Source organism: Diceros bicornis, chromosome 7 (assembly GCF_020826845.1).
Source record: "Diceros bicornis minor isolate mBicDic1 chromosome 7, mDicBic1.mat.cur, whole genome shotgun sequence".
Taxonomy (NCBI): Eukaryota; Metazoa; Chordata; class Mammalia; order Perissodactyla; family Rhinocerotidae; genus Diceros; species Diceros bicornis.
The window spans coordinates 68,509,951-68,532,995 of record NC_080746.1 but is presented as its reverse complement, the minus strand read 5'-3'; the positions used below and the strand labels follow the sequence as shown (position 1 = coordinate 68,532,995).

At 38.9% G+C, this 23,045-nt stretch overlaps 1 protein-coding gene across 5 annotated transcripts in view; it reads left to right on the top strand.

The window, feature by feature from the left end:
* The window catches only part of SBF2 (SET binding factor 2), a 507,948-nt gene that overhangs the window by 301,028 nt on the left and 183,875 nt on the right, over positions 1 to 23,045 (top strand). For 4 of the 5 annotated variants that reach the window (XM_058545967.1, XM_058545970.1, XM_058545966.1 and 1 more), the window contains 3 exons: positions 6,859 to 7,063; positions 12,564 to 12,673; positions 14,063 to 14,212. In XM_058545967.1, the coding sequence (XP_058401950.1) occupies positions 6,859 to 7,063; positions 12,564 to 12,673; positions 14,063 to 14,212 (465 nt within the window). Of the gene's footprint in view, positions 1 to 3,174; positions 3,484 to 6,858; positions 7,064 to 12,563; positions 12,674 to 14,062; positions 14,213 to 23,045 lie in introns of those variants that run through there. The other variant, XM_058545969.1, reaches the window with a different exon arrangement.

Below are 23,045 nucleotides of genomic sequence, written 5' to 3'. Positions count from 1 at the left end.
CCGCTTTTGCTGTATCCCATAAATTCTGGCATGTCGTATTTTCATTTTCATTTGTCTCCAGGTATTTTTTGATTTCTCCTTTGATTTCTTCCTTGACTCAATCATTGTTCAGTAGCATTTTGTTTAATCTCCACATGTTTGGGGCTTTTCTGATTTTCTTCGTATAGTTGATTTCTAGTTTCCTACCATTGTGGTCAGAAAGGATACTTGGTGTTATTTCAGTCTTCTTAAATTTATGTAGCTTGTTTTGTGGACTCATATGTGATCAATCCTGGAGAATGTTCCATGTGCATTTGAAAAGAACGTATATTTGGTTTTTGGATGGAATGCTCTGTATATATCTACTAGATCCATCTGTTCTAGTGTGTCGTTTAAGGCCAATGTTTCCTTATTGATCTTCTGTTTGGATGATCTATCTGTTGGTGTAAGTGGAGTGTTAATGTCCCCTACTATTATTGTGTCACTGTCTATTTCTCTTTTTATGTCTGTTAATAATTGCTTTATATATTTAGGTGCTCCTACTTTGGATGCGTAGATATTTACAAGTGTTACATCCTCTTGTTGGATTGTTCCCTTGATAATTACGTAATGCCCTTCTTTGTCTCTTTTTACCGTTTTTGTTTTAAAGTCTATTTTGTCTGATATGAGTATTGCTACCCGAGCTTTCTTTTCATTGCCATTTGCATGGAGTATCTTTTTCCATCCCTTCATTTTCATTTTGTGAGTGTCTTTAGGTCTGAAGTGTGTCTCTTGCATGCAGCATATATATGGGTCTTGTTTTTTTATCCAGTCAGCCACCCTATGCCTTTAATTGGAGCATTTAGTCCATTGACGTTTAAAGTAACTATTGATAAGTATGTACTTACTGCAATTTTTTAACTTTTTTTTTTTCTCAATGTTTTAGTAGTCCTCTATACAGAATTGATGGTCTCTTTAGTTTGACCTCTGTCTGAAAGCTCTACTCTTTAACTCCCTTCCTCCCTCATTTTATGTTTTTGATATCATATCTAACCTCATTTTGTGCAATTGTATCCATTACCCTCTTATTGTGGAAATAGATAATTTTTCCTATTTGTGATCTTCTCTTTTCCCCTTAAATCAGTCCCTTTAACATTTCTTGTAGCAGAAATTTGTTGGTTTCTTGGTGACCAACTCCTTTAATTTTTGCTTGTCTGGGAAACTTTTTATCTCTCCTTCTATTTTGAATGATAACCTTGCTGGATAGAGTATTCTTGGCTGTAAGTTTTTTCCCTTTATCACTTTAAATACATCGTGCCACTCTCTTCTAGTCTGTAAAGTTTCTGCTGAGAAGTCAGCTGATAGCCTTATGGGGTTTCCTTTGTATGTAACTTGTCTTTCTCTTGAGGCTTTTAGGATTCTCTCTTTATCTTTAATTCTGGACATTTTGATTATGATGTGTTTTGGTGTGGGCCTCTTTGGGTTTATCTCGTTTGGTGCTCTCTGTGCTTTCTGTACCTGGATGTCTGTTTCCTTCCTTACGTTAGGGAAGTTTTCATCTATTATTTCATCAAATAGATTCTCTGCCCCTTTGTCTCGCTCTTCTCCTTCCGGGACACCTATAACACGGATGTTAGTGTGCTTGATGTTGTCCCAGAGGTCCCTTAGACTGTCCTCACTCTTTTTAATTGTTTTTCTTTCACCTGTTCAGCTTGGGTAATTTCTTCTAGTCTTTCATCCAGCTCACAGATCCCTTCTTCTGTATCCTCTACTCTGCTTTTGAGTCCCTCTAGTGAATTTTTCATTTCCAGTATTGTATTCTTCATTTCTGATTGGTTCTTTTTTATATCTTCCATTTCTTTGTTGACATTCTCACTGAGTTCATCTATTCTTCTCCCCAGATCAGTGAGTATTCTTAACACTCTTTGTTTGAACTCGCTGTCAGGTAAGTTGCTCATTTCTGTTTCACTTAGTTCCTTTTCTGGGGTTTTGTCCTGTTCCCTTACTTGGAATGTATTCCTTTGCCTCCTCATTTTACCTCTTTCCCTGTGCTTGTGTCTGTGTATTAGGTAGGTCAGCTACGTCTCCTCCTCTTGGATAGGTGACCTTAAATAAGTGATGCCTTAGGAGGCCTGCAGTGTGCTTCCCTCAGTTCTGAATGTCCGAGGAGTGACCCCTATGTGGGCTATGTGTGTCCTTCTATTGTGGCGTGTTTGCTCTCCCTGTAGGTGCCCAGGGAGGCTAAGTTATGCTCCTGGCCAGCTGTTGTAATGCTCAGCTGCTTGTAGTTGTTGTGTGCCCTTCAGTCTCTTTATCGGGTGTGGGAAGCCCCAGCACAGTTGGCTGCAAGTTCTAATACCACATTTGTGTTGCAGTATTTCTTTTAAGTGAGTAGGCCCCCAGCGTGACAGGTTGTTAGGCTCAGGGGCTTACAATTGCTATAAGCCTCCAGCCTTTAGGTCTCTTGTCAGCTCTCTGAGGATTGCAGCTGGGTGGGGCTGGCCTCAGGCACGGGAGCACCCAATTGTTTCAGGCTTTGGAAGGTTGGGCAAACCCCCTATGTGGGTTTTTGAGAAACACAAGTCTTCTGCAGCTGACAAGCCCTGCCGCCCACAGGTCCACACACACAGTCAACACAGTCCTTCCCCGTGTGCGTGCCCCGACCTCCTGAAGTGGACCCAGTCTCTCCACAGCAGGAGCCCCACACACTCCGCCAGTGCCCCACACTCTCCACTCGCTCCTTGTGCACGCCCTGCCCCACTGACATGGGCTCAGTCACCAGGCTGCAGAGAATCCAGTCACCAATCTATGCAGGCCCACAAGTTGCCTGAGGGCTTGTTGTTGGGTGGAGCCAGTCCCTAAGGTGGGCTCCCTCCCTGGCTGAGCTGGATTAAATCTGTGCTCTAGTGGGTGGGGCAGACCTTGGGCTAGCAGGCCTCAGGGCGAACTCCAATGGCATCTGTGTCAGCACGCCCACACCAGGCCACAACAATGGCCGCCGCCAATGTCCCACTCCCTGGAGAGGTCTCACCTCTCACCGAGATGCACTCAGACCCTCTCAGGTGAGTCTGTTTTCCCCAAAGGGCTGTGCACCTTTCTTTCTGGTGATTTTAGTTTGCTTTCTGAACCCGGTGAGTTTGTGCATGTGCCCTTTAAGAGCCGGTTTTAATTTCTTTGTGAACCAGCTTTGCTGGAGGTACTAATGTTTTCTAGCAGGCAAAGTCAGATATTATGCCACTTGTCTTGATTGTGCTGGGTCCACAAAATGCCTACAGCAGGGGCGCTCCCCGGCTCAGGGCCCTGCTTCTCCAGGGAGGCTGCAGACCTTTGGGCTGCTCCCGGGCTGCTGTGAAGCTGGCGCCTTGTGAAGGCGGCGTTTTTTCTCTCCAGAAGGGAGTTTCTGCCTCTTCCACCTCGACTAGGATTGTCCTTTGTTGCAGGAGTGCCTCTTATCCAGTTTTCAGTTCTGTCTCAGGGGTAATTTTTTCAAGAGTAGTTGTAAATTGGCTGTGTCCGCGGGAGGAGGTGAATTCAGTGTCTGCTTACGCCGCCATCTTGACTTCTCTCCTTATGTAAGTTTTGATATATGGAAAGTTTGATTTCTCCACTTACTCTAATTCAGAATTGCCTTGACTATTTTTGGATCTTTGTTCTTCCTTGTAAAGTTTAGGATGAACTTGTCACATGAGGATTTTGACTAGAAGCAATATATTTATCCTTAATTTTCTAAACTACCTTAAGTCATTTTTGGAACAAGATAAAAGAATACATAGTAAGAGAAGTAGATAAAATATAGCTATAAAAGTACTGGCGGGGCCGGCCCGGTGGCGCAAGCGGTTAAGTGCGCGCGCTCCGCTGCGGCGGCCCGGGGTTCGCTGGTTCGGATCCCGGGCGCGCACCGACGCACTGCTTGGTAAGCCATGCTGTGGCGGCGTCCCATATAAAGTGGAGGAAGATAGGCACAGATGTTAGCCCAGGGCCGTCTTCCTCAGCAAAAAAAGAGGAGGATTGGCGGATGTTAGCTCAGGGCTGATCTCCTCACAAAAAAAAAAAAAAAAAAAAAAAAAAGTACTGGCATCACTAAGAAAATGTCTTTTCTGCTGTTGTTTTTCCATGTTTAAAAATTTGTTATGATAAATATTACATCATGGAAAATATATTTAAAGTTTTAATTTTTATTAAAGAAAATAAGTATAAATAGAAACAGAAGTAGTAAAGAATGTACTTTAAATGATTTGATTCAGACCTCAAAATTCACATGAATTACATCCCCAACCTGAAAAAAATGTCAATGGAGTTTAGAAAATTGTTATTTATAACTTTTGAAAAGACAAGGTATCTTAGATGTTGTGCCTAAAGAACAGAGAAGAACAAACGTATTACTTTTTGAAAAGGGCAATTTCAGAAACTACAGACTAGTGGTGTTGGTCTTAATCCAGGCATAATTTTAGAACAGTTTTTTCAACATATAGTTTAGAAAGTGGTGATCATGAAGACTTGGCATAGGAATTTACTTGTTTACTTTTCCTTACCTTTGTTAATGATATAAGGGGAAAATACAAAGTGTGTATGAGGGCTACTTTGGCAAGAACAGGTTTCGTATCTGATTTCACCTTCTCAGGAATGTTGTGTAAGAGAAGCCTAAGTATATCCTTAGACAGAGTTATTTATCCAGCATCACGTAATGAGTAGAGCAAAAACTAGAGCCCAGGCTTTTTGACACTTAAAGGAGTATTATTTCCTTTGTATTGCTGAGATATGCTATCTATATCATCTGCCATGGCCCAAACTTTTTTTTAACTGGATCTATGTCAAATAACCAAAAAGAATTGTAGTAAATGATGACGGTTGGCCATTTTAACTGTCCAGAGAATGTATAGGGTAGTAATGAGCTTAATCTATAACATGAATAACATAGGTTCAGGGATGAAAAGGATTTTTATGGTTGCAAAGGATAGTAAATGCTAGAATCAGTCTAAGAATGATTGTAAAGCAGCCTTCCCTAGAGAACTTTATTAAAAGGATGGATTCCACACTACCTAAAGTATTTGAAATATAATCCTACTTAAGGAGGTAACTGGATAAAAATCTATGCCAGCCCTAAGGGTCTATGAAAATATTAAATGACACATTTAATTCAGTTATTGCAATCCTAATATGTGTTCAACATTGTTTCCCTCTCATTAGGATACAGTAGGAAGTAGTTTAGTGTGCCTGCTATGTGCCAAGCAGTTTCTCGATGCAATAGGTATGCAGCAGAGAACAAAAAATATTTTTTTAATTGGCTGAATTGTCTGCTCTCATGGAGCTTCATTTTAGTGAGAGAAGGATAGGCAATAAACAAATTAAATTTATAGTATGTGAGAAGGTAATAAGTGCTAAAGAGAAAAATATTATAAGGGAGATAAGGACTGTGTTGAGGGGTATAATTTTAGATAGGGTGGCCAAGAAGGGCGGCATTTGAGCAAAGAAATGCAAGAAGGGAGAGAAGATGCTGTACAAATTGGAGAGGGGACAGGCATTAGAGGCAGAGGGAACAGCAAAGTGCAAAGGCCTTAGGCAGGAACAAGAAGGCCTGGGGGTTGGAGGAGAATGAATGAAGAAAACAGTAGTAGGATATGGTCATATGGAAAAGCCAGATCTTGTGGGGCCTTGTAAATTATTGTAAGAAATTTGGATTATACTCTGAGTAAGATGAAGAGCTGTTTGAATGCACAGAGTAGTTAGGTGATGATTTGACACACTTGTAGCTAGATCAGTCTGTCTGCAGTGTTAAGAATAGAGTGAGGGAGGGAGCAAGGATGAAAGCACAGAGACCAGCTAGGAGACTGTTGGTCTGTAGTAACATGAAGACGTTGGCTTGAACCAAGGTATTGCTGAAAAGTGGTCAGATCATGAACGTATTTTAAAGACAAAGTCCAAAAGGTTTGCAGAGGAATGGATAATTGGATGTTAGAGAAAGGCTTTAAGATAACTCTAAGCTTTTCACCTGAGTGATTGGAAAAATAAATATGCCATTTACTGACGTGGAGAAGACAGTAGAAAGCAGGTTTGGAGGAGGTGAAGATTAAGTGCTTCATTTTGGACATATATTTACGATGTTATTTTAAATCCAAATGGAAATACTGTATGTAGACAGTTGAATATATGGGTATGGAGTTCAGGAGAAAGCTCAGTTGGAGACAAAAATTTGTGAATCATTGGTGTTTTTATGGTTTAAAGATTTTTTTGTGTGTGTGAGGAAGATCAGCCCTGAGCTAACACCATGCTAATCCTCCTCTTTTTTTTGCTGAGGAAGACCGCCTCTGAGCTAACATCTATTGCCAGTCCTCCTCCTTTTTTTCCCCAAAGCCCCAGTAGATAGTTGTATGTCATAGTTGCACATCCTTCTAGTTGCTGTATGTGGGACACAGCCTCAGCATGGCCGGAAAAGCGGTGCGTGGGTGCGCGCCAGGGATGCGAACCCGGGCTGCCAGTAGCGGAGCGTGCGCACTTAACCGCTAAGCCACGGGGCTGGCCCTGGTTTAAAGATTTGAGACTGGAAGTTACCATCAAGGAAGTAAGTGTAAATAGAAAAGAGGTGAGCTCTGGAGTATTTACAGAGTTAAAAGATTAGGGAGATGAAAAATAGACAAAGATGTTGCAAAAAGACTTAGAAACCAAGTGAAGAAAGTGTTCGTGGAAGGAGAAGAGTGATCAGCTGTACCAGATGCTGCTGATAGATCGTGTAAGAAGTATAAGATTCTGGTATCTGTATTTTATGGCATGTATTTGAATGTATATACGATCACTCATCAGTCTGATTTCAGTTTGCCTCCCTCTGAACTCCCACTCCCTTCATGGCAGTCTGCCGTTGTTATCTTAACTTTTGAAAAATTTTACCTATGTTTAATGTTGCAGGAGAATCCAAACCCTCATATGGCATTCCAGAAAGTTCCACGCCCAACAGAAGGATCTCACTTGCGAGTGCATATTCTTCCTTTCCCAAAGATTAATGAAACCCGAGTACAGGAATTAATACAGGAAAATCTTGCTAAGAACCAGAATGCACCTCCTGCTTCACGAGTGGAAAAGAAATGTGTTGTGCCAGCAGGTCCACCTGTTGGTATGTATTTGTCTGTCTGTTTGTTTTAAAGGTAAATCTTTTGTCAAGATATAAGACACAAAAACTAAAGTTGTACAACTTGGTGACTTTTCACAAAGTGAACAAACTCCTGTAACTACAATCAGAGCATTAGCAACACCCAGAAACACTGTTGCATTCACTACCTCTCAAAGAATAACCATTAACCTAACTGCTACCACTATAGAATCTTTTCTTTTTTAAAAACAGCTATATTGAGATATAATTCACATACCATAAAATTCACCCATTTAGAGTGTACAATTCAGTGATTTTTAGTATATTCACAGAGTTGTGTAACCATTCCTTTCAGAACGTTTTTATTACCCCAAATAGAAATACCCATTAACAGTCACTCCCCATTTTCCACCAAAACCACTCCTTCCCTAGCTTTCAACAGTAATCTACTTTCTGTCTTTATAGATTTGCCTATTGCTGACATTTTATATAAATGAAATCATACAATATGTGATATTTTGTAACTGGCTTCTTTCATTTAGCGTAAGATTTTCAACGTTCATCCGTGTAGCGTTTCAGTATTTCACTGCTTTTTATGGCCACAATAACATTCCGTTGTATGGCTGTATGTCACATTTTGTTATCCATTCATCATTTGGTGGATATTTGGGTTGTTTCTACTTTTTGGCTACTGTTAATAATGCTGCTGTGAACATTCATATGTCAGTTTTTGTGTGGACATACGTTTTCAGTTCTCTCAGGTATATACCTAAGTGTGGAATTGCTGGGTCATACAGTAAGTCTATATTTAATGTTTAATGTTTTGAGGAATATTTTCTAAAGCAGTTTCAACATTTTACATTCCCACCACCCATTCCCATGGGTGTTCTGATTTCTCCACATCTACTAATGAGGTAGAGCATCTTTTCATGTGCTTATTGGCCATTTTTCTATCTTCCCTGGGGAAATGTCTATTCAGATCCTTTGCCCATTTTTAAATTGAGCTATTTGTCCTTTCGTTATAGAGTTGTAAGAGTTCTCTATATATTCTGTATACAAGTCCCTTATCAGATAAATGATTTGCAAATATATTTTCCCATTCTGTGAGTTGTCTTTGTTTACTGATTTTTATCTCTTCTCTTCTTTTTCTCTAGCTGTTGAGGGAGATATGTTCAAGTCTCTCATAATAGTAGAATAGCCCATTTCTCATTTTAGTTCTATCCATTTTTTTCTTTATATATTTTGAAGTTGATTTATTGGATGCAAATGTATTCACAAATATTATAGCATCCTGGTGACTGATCCGTTTGTCATTATGAAATGTCCCTCTTTGTCTCTAGTAATGCTTCTTGCCTTAAAGTGTACCTTGATGTTTATATAGCTACATCAGCTTTACTTTGGTTAGTGTTTGTATGGTTTATCTTTTTTTATCCTTTTATTTTCAAACTTTTTGGGGGCCGGTCTGGTGGCACAAGCAGTTAAGTGTGCGCGCTCCGCTGCGGCGGCCCGGGGTTCGCCGGTTCGGATCCTGGGCGCGCACGACACACCGCTTGTCAAGCCATGCTGTGGTGGCGTCCCATATAAAGTGCAGGAAGATGGGCACAGATGTTAGCCCAGGGCCAGTCTTCCTCAGCAAAAAACAAAGAGGAGGATTGGCAGATGTTAGCTCAGGGCTGATCTTCCTCACAAAAAAAAAAAAAAAGTGATATTTTCAAACTTTTTGGGTCCTTATATTTAAGGTATGCCTCCTGTAAGCAGCATGTGGTGGGTTTTTTTAGCCAGTCTGACTATATTAGTATATTACTTGTATTTAGCTCATTTATATAAATATAATTACTAACATAGTAATGGCTTTAATGTAATTTACTGAGTTATTTTTTTCTTTCTTTTTTGTTTGTTTCCTTTTTTTAATATATTTCATTATTTTTTAATTGAGGTAACATTGGTTTATAACATTATATAAATTGCGGGTATACATCATTATATTTCGATTTCTGTGTAGACTACTTCATATTCACCACCCAAAGATATTTTTTCTCTTTGATCCCCCTGTTTATGTTTTCCCCTGCTTTATTGTCTTCTTTTGGATTAATAAACTATTTTTCTTATTCCATAATTTATCTATGTTAACTTGTTCTTTTTTCATTTGTTTACTGCTCTTTTAGAGGTTTACCTAAGACTGTGGCACACATCCACTTTTGTCAGTTCAGCTTTCACCAGAAACTCTGCTGGTCAGCCCAGCCATCTGCCAGAATCAAGCCTGGATTCTCGTCCTCTTGTTTTGCACCCAGTATTGGCAACTGTCCTAGGGAAAAAATGGATGTGTCTCCAGTCTTTTCCCTTCTCTGGAATCTTAGGTCCTCTAATCTTTGTGCTTCTGTAGCTCTCTGATATATTTAAATAGATGGTTTTTGCATTTTATCTGACTTTTATAATTGTTCCTGCTAGGAGTTTTAGTTTGCTACAAACTGTTCCATCATACCTGGAAGTGAGTGTAATTTTATTATTAATGGATGCCAATATATTAATTATATAGTAATGTTCATGATTTATGTATTATTAACATTTGTTATATTATTTATATAGTAATGTTCATATTAATGTTTTATTTTTTTAGTAATGTTAATTTGCCATTATTTTCCTAAGAATTAACAGCTTTTACTTAAGTGTCGTTTGTATTTTCACATAGAGAAGAAGACAGAGAAGGTAGATATGTTAGGGTAAATAGTTATTTTTTGAAGGATTTGGTCGTGTTATTTTAATATTCATAAGCTAGTTGAATGCTTTCTTTAAATATTCACATGAACAGATTAGAAGTTTGTTTAAAATTTAATTTGCTTGAATTGTAGCCTTGGTCGTCTCAGTATTATCTTTGCATAATTTCTTTACCTTCTTCATTTTCAATCACATGAAATTCTTTCTTTAGATGCATATGGAATGTCTCACTGTAATCAGTAAGAGAGGTACACATGACTCAGTATTTGGCCCTGCATGCACTTCCTGTAAAGCCAAAATAAATGAATGAATGAATGAATGCAGGGGCTTCTGTCCAACTTTCTGATTCATTTGGGTTGATCAGAATCAAGATTTCCCTTGTACTAAAATTTAGAAGTATGAATGTTTTGTTTTACATGATGCCCATTTAATATGAGTGTAAAATTTCTCTGTCATCTTAAAAGGCATTCACATTTTGAGAGGTTATTAGTTTCCAACTATTCCTCAGAGTGGACAGAGTAATGATGATTGGCTGGAGCTAGCATTTGAAAGTCAAAGCCTTGGAAGAGAAGCCCTGGCAAGTCAGATACCCATTAACCAGAGTTGTTATCAAATGTTCAAAAGCTAGTATTAGAATACCACAAGTGGGGATTTGGCCAATCCCTGAAGTATCAATAACTCCAAGTAAAGAACTTTCTTCTGGGAGCAAACTAAGTCATAGTCTCCAAAGGAAAATAATAATTCCCAGATGGTAAACAGACTTATTATAAGAAAATGTGGGTTTTTTAATGGCTCATCCTAAAGAAAATTTAAAATACTGGTAAAGAGATTTTAGAATTAAAAGTTTATAAACATAGCTTAAAGATGTTGCTCTCTCAGTAGAGTATGTGGTATGACTTGGAGACTCTACGAAGTTTTCTACTGTGGAATGGATCAATTTCTATTTCAGTCTATGCCACTGACTGACATGTGTGGGAAACCCCAGAGCCCACAATTAAGAAAGAGCATTTCAGACAGAAAAGTTATATGAAATAATCTACTTAACATTATGGTCATATAAAATATTAATGTTACATGATTAAAAATAATTTGAATAAAACTGGTAAAATCTGTTGTCTATTTGATTATATTGTACCAATTGATTTCCTGATTGTGATAAAGCACTATAGTTATGCAGCATGTCACCATTGGGGGGAGCTGGGTAATGAGTGCATGGATCTTCTCTGTACTATTTTGCAACTTTTTCTGGGCTTATAATTATTTCAAAATTAAAAAAAGTTTAAAAAGTTATTTGAGGGCCGGCCCCGTGGCTTAGCGGTTAAGTGCGTGCGCTCCGCTACTGGCAGCCCGAGTTCGGATCCCGGGCGCGCACTGACGCACCACTTCTCCAGCCATGCTGAGGCCGCGTCCCACGTACAGCAACTAGAAGGGTGTGCAACTATGACATACAACTATCTACTGGGGCTTTGGGGAAAAAAAAGGAGGAGGATTGGCAATAGATATTAGCTCAGAGCCGGTCTCCCTCAGCAAAAAGAGGAGGATTAGCATGGATGTTAGCTCAGGGCTGATCTTCCTCACACACACACAAAAAAATTATTTGAAGGATTAAGGTTTTATATTAATGAAAGGGATGCTAATGAGTAATATATGATAGTCTTTCTTATTAGGTATGGGAGAGGTGAAGAGATTATGCCTTTAGATTCCAAGAGCAGCCGTGAAATATAAGGAGTCTATCTTTTTGGCTTAAGAATTATTGAGACTACCTCATTTGTACAAATGATGCTGTTACCGAACAAAGAAACAATATCATTTTTCGGGGGGCTCGCCTCCTGGTGAATTAAATAAGACTCTACACCAGTGGAAGTTGTCTTACAAAGTAAAGTGTATTTTCAGCAAATAGGAGGCCATGAGGAATCATTTCCAAAGCCATGGCATTCCCAAACAAAGGGAAGCAGGAACTTGTATTTCTGTTGGGAAATGAATATTCAAACGGGAGAGGCGGGTATTCGCTTGCACAGGCTCAGTTGGAGAACATGCTTCCACATAATGAGGCCTAAGCTCCTCCTGGAGAGATCTTTGCATTAAAAATAAGGTAAAGGTCATGGGCGTAGCTCTTGTAGTGAGGCTTGGTCAGTTTCAGGATGGTTGGTGGTTACCTCTCCAATATTCTTTTAATAAGTTAAATTTATTTTAAGTAATTTTAGTCTATGTAATAGACTAGAATTATTGAACCTTATGGTAAAGGTGGCAAGTACTAAGGTCACAGGACTAAAAAGTGACTCCCGAGTTTGTACAACAGTTCTTTGGCTATGATCATTTCTCTTTTTGTACAGTGATTCTTCAAGTCCTGTCTACTCAAATTTGTAGAATCTAGTTTTTTGTGTATGTGGTTTTTCTTTGGTAATGTCTTAGAAATATCACCACCACTTTTGTCATGATCTTGTACTTCAAATATTTATCAGTTTGTTTACAATTACAGTTAAAAACAGATGTTTACTTTTGCTTAATATAATTTTACTGTGCAATATGAATTAATTTGCATAAGAGTTAAGTATATCATTAAAATCTGTCCTGTGAAATTATCCTCAATAAGCCATTGACTAGCCTGACACTTCAAACCTAAAAATGTAATCAAAGTAATAAAATGGAATACCTTCAATGCCAGGTAATAAGGGAAAAAAGTAAACTCTAAGTGTTGGTCATGTAAATAGTTACAGTCATGTGAACTATAAACAGTAATATTCCTCTTGCTTTTCTAATTGCCAAAGGAGTTTAATTTTTTTGTGTTTTCTTTATATTCCTTTACTAGTTTCAATAATGGATAAGGTGACAACAGTTTTCAACAGTGCACAGAGATTGGAAGTTGTTAGAAACTGCATCTCGTTCATATTTGAAAATAAAACATTGGAGACTGAAAAGGTAATAAAATGTCATCTTTCCCAAGTAAGCATTCATCATTTCTCTTTCAGATTTACATGCTGAGCTTGCCAACTAACCTTTCCTCTAATTCCATCCCTTTTCATTATAAAGTGTCCCTTCATTGTTTTGATCATTGTAAATGAATAGTGTCTTAAGATTTAAAATCTCAGCCAAGCCTAAGTATATGGCTACCAGAGAAATATTGATAGTCATTTTTTTCCCTCAAACTTTTAAACCCTGTTCATTAAATCTTATTTTGGCGTAGTACTTAGAAACTTAACATTTTCAATGTAATTTTATTTATTGCAAAGAATCTAGTCAGAATAAGTAATGAATTATGGAAACCGTGGTATTCAACTTAACTGTGCTTCGTTAAAGCACATTTTCTTGCCCTCTTTAGTAAAACATACTAAACATAATGTAACCTTTTCTTAGTGAATCTTCATAGTTCTGAACATCTGTTACAAGATGTAAAGCTAGTAAAGCGTGTAAAGTGAAGAGTAAAGTTTTTACCCTTACATTCAGTGACCCTAAACCTCTCTGTTTGAGTTTTTTGGTTTCTCTGGTTTCTTAAGGGTGAAGTGTTACAGACTTTCTTTTGCATCTCTTGCTTTCAGCGTTCACATCCTATTTCTTGTGCCTGCCTATAATAAGATTATGCCCTCCTACTTACAGGCTTCTTCCCTTCCTTCTTATTTGCTCCTTTGTTCTGTTTTTTACGTTTTCAAAGTTAAAAAGTTAAATAAGTCTATTATTATTTTATGTACAGTAAATTAATTAGGCTGTGACTGGTCAACTGGAAGAAGCATTCTTGTGGGTGAAAGAGTTTTAATGCATAAACCTAGAGATTTCTATTTGTGGTTCTGAGTCCTTTTCTTTTTCTTTATTTTGATATTGAAACGAGGAGAAGAAATTGTAGAATTTTCCAATCACAAAACTGAGTAGTGATTAAATAGCTGACTAGTTTAAAGTGTGAAATCACTTGTGTTTCTTGTCATTTTAATTTTTCCTTCTATTCTTGCCATGGAGATGTGGCCAGTTATTGAAAAAAGGTGTCTAAATGTCTGTGGTTTTGACTCGTGATCTGAAGCAACAGTCATTTTTGTGACCAAAGTTTTGATGAGTTTTTTTAAAAAGAGAAGTTAATGTTTTTTTAATTTATATGTAAACTAATTCTACTTACTTTTCATTCTGGATTACAAATAAAAATAACTATAAATCCATTATTTTATAATTGTTCTTAATAGAAAATCAACTTTTTTCTAGGAGTTTAATTCTACCAATAACGATCTTAAATGGTTTACAGGATGCATTTGAGTCTTCAGTGTGATTGGAAGTTATTTTTCTCCAGTGGCACCTTTTGTTCATTTCTGCCTCTCCTTTCCTCAGACCCTTCCTGCTGCATTGAGAGCCCTTAAAGGAAAGGCAGCAAGACAGTGTCTCACTGATGAGCTGGGTTTGCATGTCCAGCAAAACCGAGCAATATTAGACCATCAACAGTTTGACTACATAATTAGGATGATGAACTGTACTCTACAGGTAATTTTTAGTTCTTTCAGATTATTCTTCTTCTTTGAGAATACTTTGTATTTTTCCAGGAGAATCAGTAATTACTGTTATATCAAGTTCTTGAGCCCTCCACAGCTAATAGGATGAAGAGCCAATAATCCATACTGTTTCTTTCAGAAACATTTATTACTTGGCATAAACATTAAGAGTTTTTCATTCCTTCTTTGTTTTTTCTTGAAAAATACTAGATTATTTTCCTAGTTCTATAAGCAAACTTTCTGAAAATGAAAAGTCATCTTTAAAACATTCAGTTATATATTACTTAATGTCTATATTCATGTCAGTGCTTTTTAGTTAGTTTTCAGTTGTACCATTAAGGCAAAGGGCAGTGAATGGTGGATAATCCAAATGATAAATGAATTACTCAATTAAGTGTTTACTAACCACTTGCATGTGTAAAGCACAAAAAATTATTTCTGGTTGGCTTCAAAATATGTGTATGATCTTACAGAGATAAACTTCACACAAAATAATGAAAACAAAATTTAGCAGAAGGAAATAATCTGATTTCCCCACCCTATCTATCTTGTTGTATATCTATGACGTTGGCATATTTTTTACAGGTGATGCAAAAATCCTAAAATCATTTCTCAAACTTTTTTTGCACAAGGAAAAAAATGTAATTAAATATTAAGATTTCAAAGACTGTCTCTGGGACTCTAGAGAAACTAAATAAAATGCATGTTAAATTCTGGTAGATTGGAAATTGAGAATTATAGAGTATAATTAATAATAAAAATTGTGGATGAAAGAAGGCATAAATAAATGGAAAGATATACCATGTTTATGGATTGGAAGACTCAACATTATAGAGATATCATTTCTGCCCCAAAATAATCTATAGAGACAATGCAGTTCCCATCAGAATCCCAATTGGAAGAGCAAAAACCTAGAATTACCAACGCACTCCTAAAAAACAGAGTGTGGGAATTGGCCTTGTCAGATATCAAAAAGTAGTTTAAAGAGGACGTACAAATGGTACATGAGAACGTGCTCAACATCACTAATCATCAGGGAAATGCAAATCAAAACTACAATGAAATATCACCTCACATCTGTAAGATGGCTATTATCAAAAGGACAAGAGATAACAAGTATTATCAAGGATGTGGAGAAAAGGGGCCCTTGTGCACTGTTGGTGAGAATGTAAATTGGTACAGCCACTATGGAAAACAGTATGGAAGTTCCTCAAGAAATTAAAAATAGAACTACCGTATGATCTAGGAATCTTACTTCTGGATATATCCAAAGGAAATGAAAACAGGATCTCGAAGAGATATCTGCACTTCCATGTTCACTGCAGCATTGTTCACAATAGCCAAGATATAGAAACAACCTAAGTGTCCATTGATGGATGAATGGATAAAGAAGAGGTGGTTGGGGCTGGCCTGGTGTTGCAAGCAGTTAAGTGCGTGCGCTCCACTGCAGCGGCCCAGGGTTCGCTGGTTCGGATCCCGGGTACGCACCAACGCACTGCTTGTCAAGCCATGCTGTGGCGGCGTCCCATATAAAGTGGAGGAAGATGGGCACAGATGTTAGCGCAGGGCCAGTCTTCCTCAGCAAAAATAGGAGGATTGGCAGATGTTAGCTCAGGGCTGATCTTCCTCAAAAAAAAAAAAAAAAAGATGTGGTATACAATGGAATATTATTCAGCCATGAGAAGGAAGGAAATCCTACCATTTGTGACAACATGGATAGACTTCGAAGGCATTATGCTAAGTGAAATAAGCCAGAGAAAGACAGATACTGCATGCTATCACTTATATGTGGAATCTTTTTTTAAAAAAATGTCAAACTTTTAGAAACAGAGAGTAGAAAAGTGGTTGCTGGGCTGAGGGGTGGGGGAGTTAGGGACAGGATGGTAAGAGGTGCAGACTTTTAGCTATAAGGTGAATAAGGCTGAGGCTCTAATGTAAAATATAGTTACTATAGTTGATAACGCTATATTGTATAATTGAAGTTTGCTGAGCGTAGAATTTAAATGTTCACACAAAAAAGAAAAAAGATAAATGGGAGGTGATGGATATGTTAACTCAACTGTAAGAATCCTTTCACAATGCATACATACGGTTGACCCTCAGTATCCTTGGAGAATTGGTTCCAGGACCCCCTGTGGACACCAAAATCTGTGGAAGCTCAAGTCCCTTAGTCAGCCCTCCGTATTCACAGGTTCCACATTTGAGGATTCAACCAACCATCGGTGGTAAACATAGTATAGGTCATAAACATAGTATACTATCCGAGGGTGGTTGAATCGGTGGATGTGGAACCCATGAATATGGAGGGCCGACTGTATATCAAATCACCACGATGTCACTTTAAATATCTTACCATTTTATTTGTCAATTATACCTCAATAAAACCGAAAAAAAATTTAATTAGTTTAAGATTGTAGTAATGAAGACAGTGTGGTATTGGCACAATCATAAACAAATTGACCGAGGGTCGAGTCAAGATGGCGGCGAAAGCAGATTCTGAGCTCACCTCCTCCCATGGACACAGACAATTTACAACTACTCATGGAAAAATTACCCCTGAGACAGAACTCAAAACTGGATAAGAGGAACTCCTGCAACAACGGACAATCCTAACTGAGGTGGAAGAGGCAGAGACACCCTTCTGGAGAGGAAAAACGCCGCCTTCACAAGCCACCAGCTTCACGGCCGCCGGGAGCAGCGCACAGGTATGCAGCCTCCCTGGAGACGCGGGGCCCTGAGCCGGAGAGCGCCCCCGCAGGGGGCATTTTGTGGACCCAGCACAATTGAGACCAGCGGCATAATATCTGACTGTGCCTGCTACTAAAACATTGGGGAGTACCCCCAGAAAACCCGGTTCACAAAGAACTAAAACCGGCTCTTAAAGGGCCCGTGCACAAACTCACCCATTTCAGAGAGCAACCTAAAATTACCAGAAAGAAAGGTGCACAGTGCTGTGGTGAAAAGAGACTCACCTAATAGGCCCTGAGTGCATCTCGGTGAGGGGTGAGACCTCTCCAGGGACTGGGACATTGGTGGCAACCATTGTTGTGGCCTGGTGTGGGCGTGCTGACACAGACGCCATTGGAGTTCTCCCTGAGGCCTGCTAGCCCAGGGTCTGCCCCACTCACTAGAGCACCGATTTAATCCAGCTCAGCCAGGGCAGGCAGCCCACCCTAGAGACTGGCCCCACCCAACAACAAGCCCTCAGGCAACTTGTGGGCCTGCATAGATTGGTGACTGGATTCTCTGCAGCCTGGCAACAGAGCCTACTTCAGTGGGGCAGGGTGTGCACACGGAGCGGGTGGAGAGTGCAGGGCGGTGGTGGAGTGTGTGGGGGTCCCACCATGGAGAGACTGGGTCCGCTTGGGGAGGTCGGGGTGCGCACACGGGGCAGGACTGTGTTGACTGTGTGTGTGGACCTGTGGGCGGCAGGGTTTGTCAGCTGCAGAAGACTTGTGCTTCTCAAAGACCCACATAGGGGGTTTGCCCCACCTTCCAAAGCCTGAAACAATTGGGTGCTCCTGTGCCTGAGGCCAGCCCCACCCAGCTGCAATCCTCAGAGAGCTGACAAGAGACCTAAAGGCTGGAGGCTTATAGCAGTTGTAAGCCACTGAGCCTAACAACCTGCCACACTGGGACCTACTCACTTAAAAGAAATACTGCAACACAAATGTGGTATTAGAACTTGCAGCCAACTGTGCTGGGGCTCCCCACACCTGATAAAGAGACTGAAGGGCCCACAACAACTACAAGCAGCTGAGCATTACAACAGCTGGCCAGGAGCATAACTCAGCCTCCCTGGGTGCCTACAGGGAGAGCAAAGAGGCCACAACAGAAGGACACACATAGCCCACATAGGGGTCACCCCTGGAACATTGAGAACTGAGGGAAGCACACTGGAAGCCTCCTAAGGCATCACTTACATAAGGTCACCTATCCAAGAGCGGGAGACATAGCTGACCTATCTAATATGTAGACACAAGCACAGGGAAAGAGGCAAAATGAGGAGGCAAAAGAATACATTCCAAGTAAGGGAACAGGACAAAACCCCAGAAAAGGAACTAAGTGAAACAGAAATGAGCAACCTACCCGACAGAGAGTTCAAACTAAGAGTGTTAAGGATGCTCACTGATCTGGGGAGAAGAATAGATGAACTCAGTGAGAATGTCAACAAAGAAAGGGAAGATATAAAAAAGAACCAATCAGAAATGAAGAATACAATACTGGAAATGAAGAATTCATTAGAGGGACTCAAAAGCAGAGTAGAGGATACAGAAGAACGGATCTGCGAGCTGGACGAAAGACTAGAAGAAATTACCCAAGGTGAACGGGTAAAAGAGAAAAGAATTAAAAAGAGTGAGGACAGTCTAAGGGACCTCTGGGACAACATCAATTGCACTAACATCCGTGTTATAGGTGTCCCGGAAGGAGCAGAGCGAGACAAGGGGGCAGAGAATCTATTTCAAGAAATAATAGATGAAAACTTCCCTAACGTAAGGAAGGAAACAGACATCCAGGTACAGTAAGCACAGAGAGCCCCAAACAAGAAAAACCCAAAGAGGCCCACACCAAGACACATCATAATCAAAATGTCCAGAATTAAAGATAAAGAAAGAATCCTAAAAGCCGCAAGAGAAAGACAAGTTACATAAAAAGGAAACCCCATAAGGCTATCAGCTGACTTCTCTGCAGAAACCTTACAGGCTAGAAGAGAATGGCACGATATATTTAAAGTGCTAAAAGGAAAAAACTTACAGCCAAGAATACTCTACCCAGCAAGGTTATCATTCAAAATAGAAGGAGAGATCAAAAATTTCCCAGACAAGCAAAAATTAAAGGAGTTTGTCGCCAAGAAGCCAGTGCTACAAGAAATGTTAAAGGGACTGATTTAAGGGGAAAAGAGAAGACCACAAATAGGAAAAATTATCTATTTCCATGATAAGAACGTAATGGATACAAATGCACAAAAAAGAGGTTAGATTTGATATCAAAAACATAAAAGGAGGGAGGAGGGGAGTTAAAGAGTACAGCTTTCAGACAGAGGTCAAACTAAAGTGACGATCAATTCTGTATAGAAGAAGAAAGGAACAGAGAAGGAAGCTAAATCACTGAGAGAAAAAAAAAAAGTTAAAAAATGGCAGTAAGTACATACTTATCAATAGCTACTTTAAACGTCAATGGACTAAATGCTCCAATTAAAAGGCATAGGGTGGCGGACTGGATAAAAAAACAAGACCCATATATATGCTGCATGCAAGAGACACACTTCAGACCTAAAGACACTCACAAAATGAAAGTGAAGGGATGGAAAAACATACTCCATGCAAATGACAATGAAAAGAAAGTGGGGGTAGCAGTACTCATATCAGACAAAATAGACTTTAAAACAAAAACTGGAAAAAGAGAGAAAGAAGGGCATGACATCATGATCAAGGGAACAATCCAACAAGAGGATATAACACTTGTAAATATCTACGCACCCAATGTAGGTGCACCTAAATATATAAAGCAATTATTAACAGACATAAAAACAGAAATAGACAGTAACACAATAATAGTAGGGAACTTTAACAACCCACTTACACCAACAGATAGATCATCCAAACACAAGAGCAATAAGGAAACATTGGCCTTAAACGACACACTAGAACAGATGGACCTAGTACATATATACAGAGCATTCCATCCAAAAACCGAAGAATACACGTTCTTTTCAAATGCACATGGAACATTCTCCAGGATTGATCACATATTAGGCCACAAAACAAGTCTCCATAAATTTAAGAAGATTGAAATAATACCAAGCATCTTTTCTGACCACAACGGTATGAAAGTAGAAATCAACTATAGGAAGGAAATGAGAAAAGCCCCAAATATGTGGAGATTAAACAAAATGCTACTGAACAACGACTGGGTTAACGAAGAAATCAAAAAATACCTGGAGACAAATGAAAATGAAAATACGACATGCCAGAATTTATGGGATACAGCAAAAGCGGTTCTAAGAAGGAAGTTTATAGCAATACAGGCCTATCTCAACAAACAAGAAAAATCTCAAATAAACAATCTAACAATGCACCTAAAGGAACTGGAAAAAGAAGAACAAACAAAGCCCCAAATCAGTAGAAGAAGGGAAATAATAAAAATCAGAGCAGAAATAAATGAAATAGAGAACAAAAAACCAATAGAAAAAATTAATAAAACCAAGAGCCGGTTCTTTGAAAAGATCAACAAAATTGACAAACCTTTAGCTAGACTCACCAAGAAAAAAAGAGAGAAGGCACAAATAAGTAAAATCAGAAATGAAAGAGGAGAGGTTACAACAGACACCTCAGAAATACAAAAGATTATAAGAGAATACTATGAAAAGCTATATGCCAACCAATTCGACAATCTGGAAGAAATGGATAAATTCTTAGAATCATACAACCTTCCAAAACTGGATCAAGAAGAAGTAGAGAATTTGAATAGACCAATCACCAGTAAGGAGATCGAAACACTAATCACAAACCTCCCCAAAAATAAAAGTCCAGGACCAGAAGGGTTCCCTGGTGAATTCTACCAAACATTCAAAGAAGACTTAATACCTGTCCTTCTCAAACTCTTCCAAAAAATTGAGGAGGGGGGGAAGCTCCCTAACTCATTCTACGAAGCTGACATTACCCTGATACCAAAACCAGACAAGGACAACACAAAAAAAGAAAATTACAGGCCAATACCACTGATGAACATCGATGCAAAAATCCTCAACAAAATACTAGCAAATCGCATACAACAATACGTTAAAAAGATTATACACCATGATCAAGTGGGATTTATTCCAAGTATGCAGGGATGGTTTAACATTCGCAAATCAATCAACGTGATACACCAAATTAATAAAATGAAGAATAAATATCACATGATCATCTCAATAGATGCAGAGAAAGCATTTGACAAGATACAGCATCCATTTATGATAAAAACTCTGAATAAAATGGGTATAGAAGGAAAGTACCTCAACATAATAAAGACCATATATGACAAACCCACAGCTAATATCATCCTCAATGGTGAAAAACTGAAAGCTATCCCTCTAAGAACAGGAACCAGGCAAGGATGCCCACTCTCACCACTCCTATTTAACATAGTACTGGAAGTCCTAGCCAGAGCAATCAGGCAAGAGAAAAAAAGAAAAGGGATCCAAATTGGAAAGGAAGAAGTGAAACTGTCACTATTTACAGATGACATGATTTTATATATAGAATACCCTAAAGAATCCACCAGAAAACTTTTAGAAGTAATAAACGAATATGGTAAAGTTGCAGGATACAAAATCAACATACAAAAACCAGTAGCATTTCTGTACACTAACAACAAAGTAGCAGAAAGAGAAATTAAGAATACCATCCCATTTACAATTGCAACAAAAAGAATAAAATACCTAGGAATAAACTTAACCAAAGAGGTGAAAGATCTGTACACCAAAAACTATAAAACATTTCTGAAATAAATTGAAGAAGACACAAAGAAATGGAAAGATATTCCGTGCTCTTGGATTGGAAGAATTAACATAGTTAAGATGTCCGTACTTCCTAAAGCCATCTATAGATTCAGTGCAATCCCTATCAAAGTTCCAACAACACTTTTCACAGAAATAGTACAAAGAATCCTAAAATTTATATGGAACAACAAAAGACCCCGAATAGCTAAAAGAATCCTGAGAAAAAAGAACAAAGCTGGAGGTATCACACTCCCTGATTTCAAAATATACTACAAAGCTATAGTAACCAAAACAGCATGGTACTGGCACAAAAGCAGACACACAGATCAATGGAATAGAATCGAAAGCCCAGAAATAAACCCACACATGTATGGACAGCTAATCTTTGACAAAGGAGCCAAGAACATACAATGGGGAAAAGAAAGTCTCTTCAACAAATGGTGTTGGGAAAACTGGATAGCCACATGCAAAAAAATGAAAGTAGACCCTTACCTTACACCACACACAAAAATTAACTCCGAATGGATTAAAGACTTGAATGTAAGACCTGAAACTGTGAAACTTCTAGAAGAAAACATAGGCAGTACGCTCTTCGATATCGGTCTTAGCAGCATCTTTTCAAACACCACGTCTGACCGGGCAAGAGAAACAATAGAAAAAATAAACAAATGGGACTACATCAAACTAAAAAGCTTCTGCACAGCAAAGGAAACCATCAACAAAACGAAAAGACAACCTAACAATTGGGAGAAGATATTTGCAAACCATACTTCTGATAAGGGCTTAATCTCCAAAATATATAAAGAACTCATGCATCTCAACAACAAAAAAACTACCAACCCAATTAAAAAATGGACAAAAGACCTGAACAGACATTTCTCCAAAGATATACAGATGGCCAACAGACATGTGAAAAGATGTTCAAAATCACTATCTATCAGGGAAATGCAAATCAAAACTACAATGAGGGGCCAACCCCATGGCTTAGCGGTTAAGTGCGCACGCTCCGCTGCTGGCGGCCCGGGTTCGGATCCCGGGCGCGCACCGACGTACTGCTTCTCCAGCCATGCTGAGGCCGCGTCCCACATACATCAACTAGAAGGATGTGCAGCTATGACATACAACTATCTACTGGGGCTTTCGGGGTACAAAAATAAATAAATAAAATCTTTAAAAAAAAAAAAAAACCTACAATGAGGTATCACCTCACGCCCGTCAGAATGGCTATAATTAACAGGACAGGAAACAAGTGTTGGAGAGGATATGGAGAGAAGGGAACTCTCATACACTGCTGGTAGGAGTGCAAACTGGTGCAGCCACTGTGGAAAACAGTATGGAGATT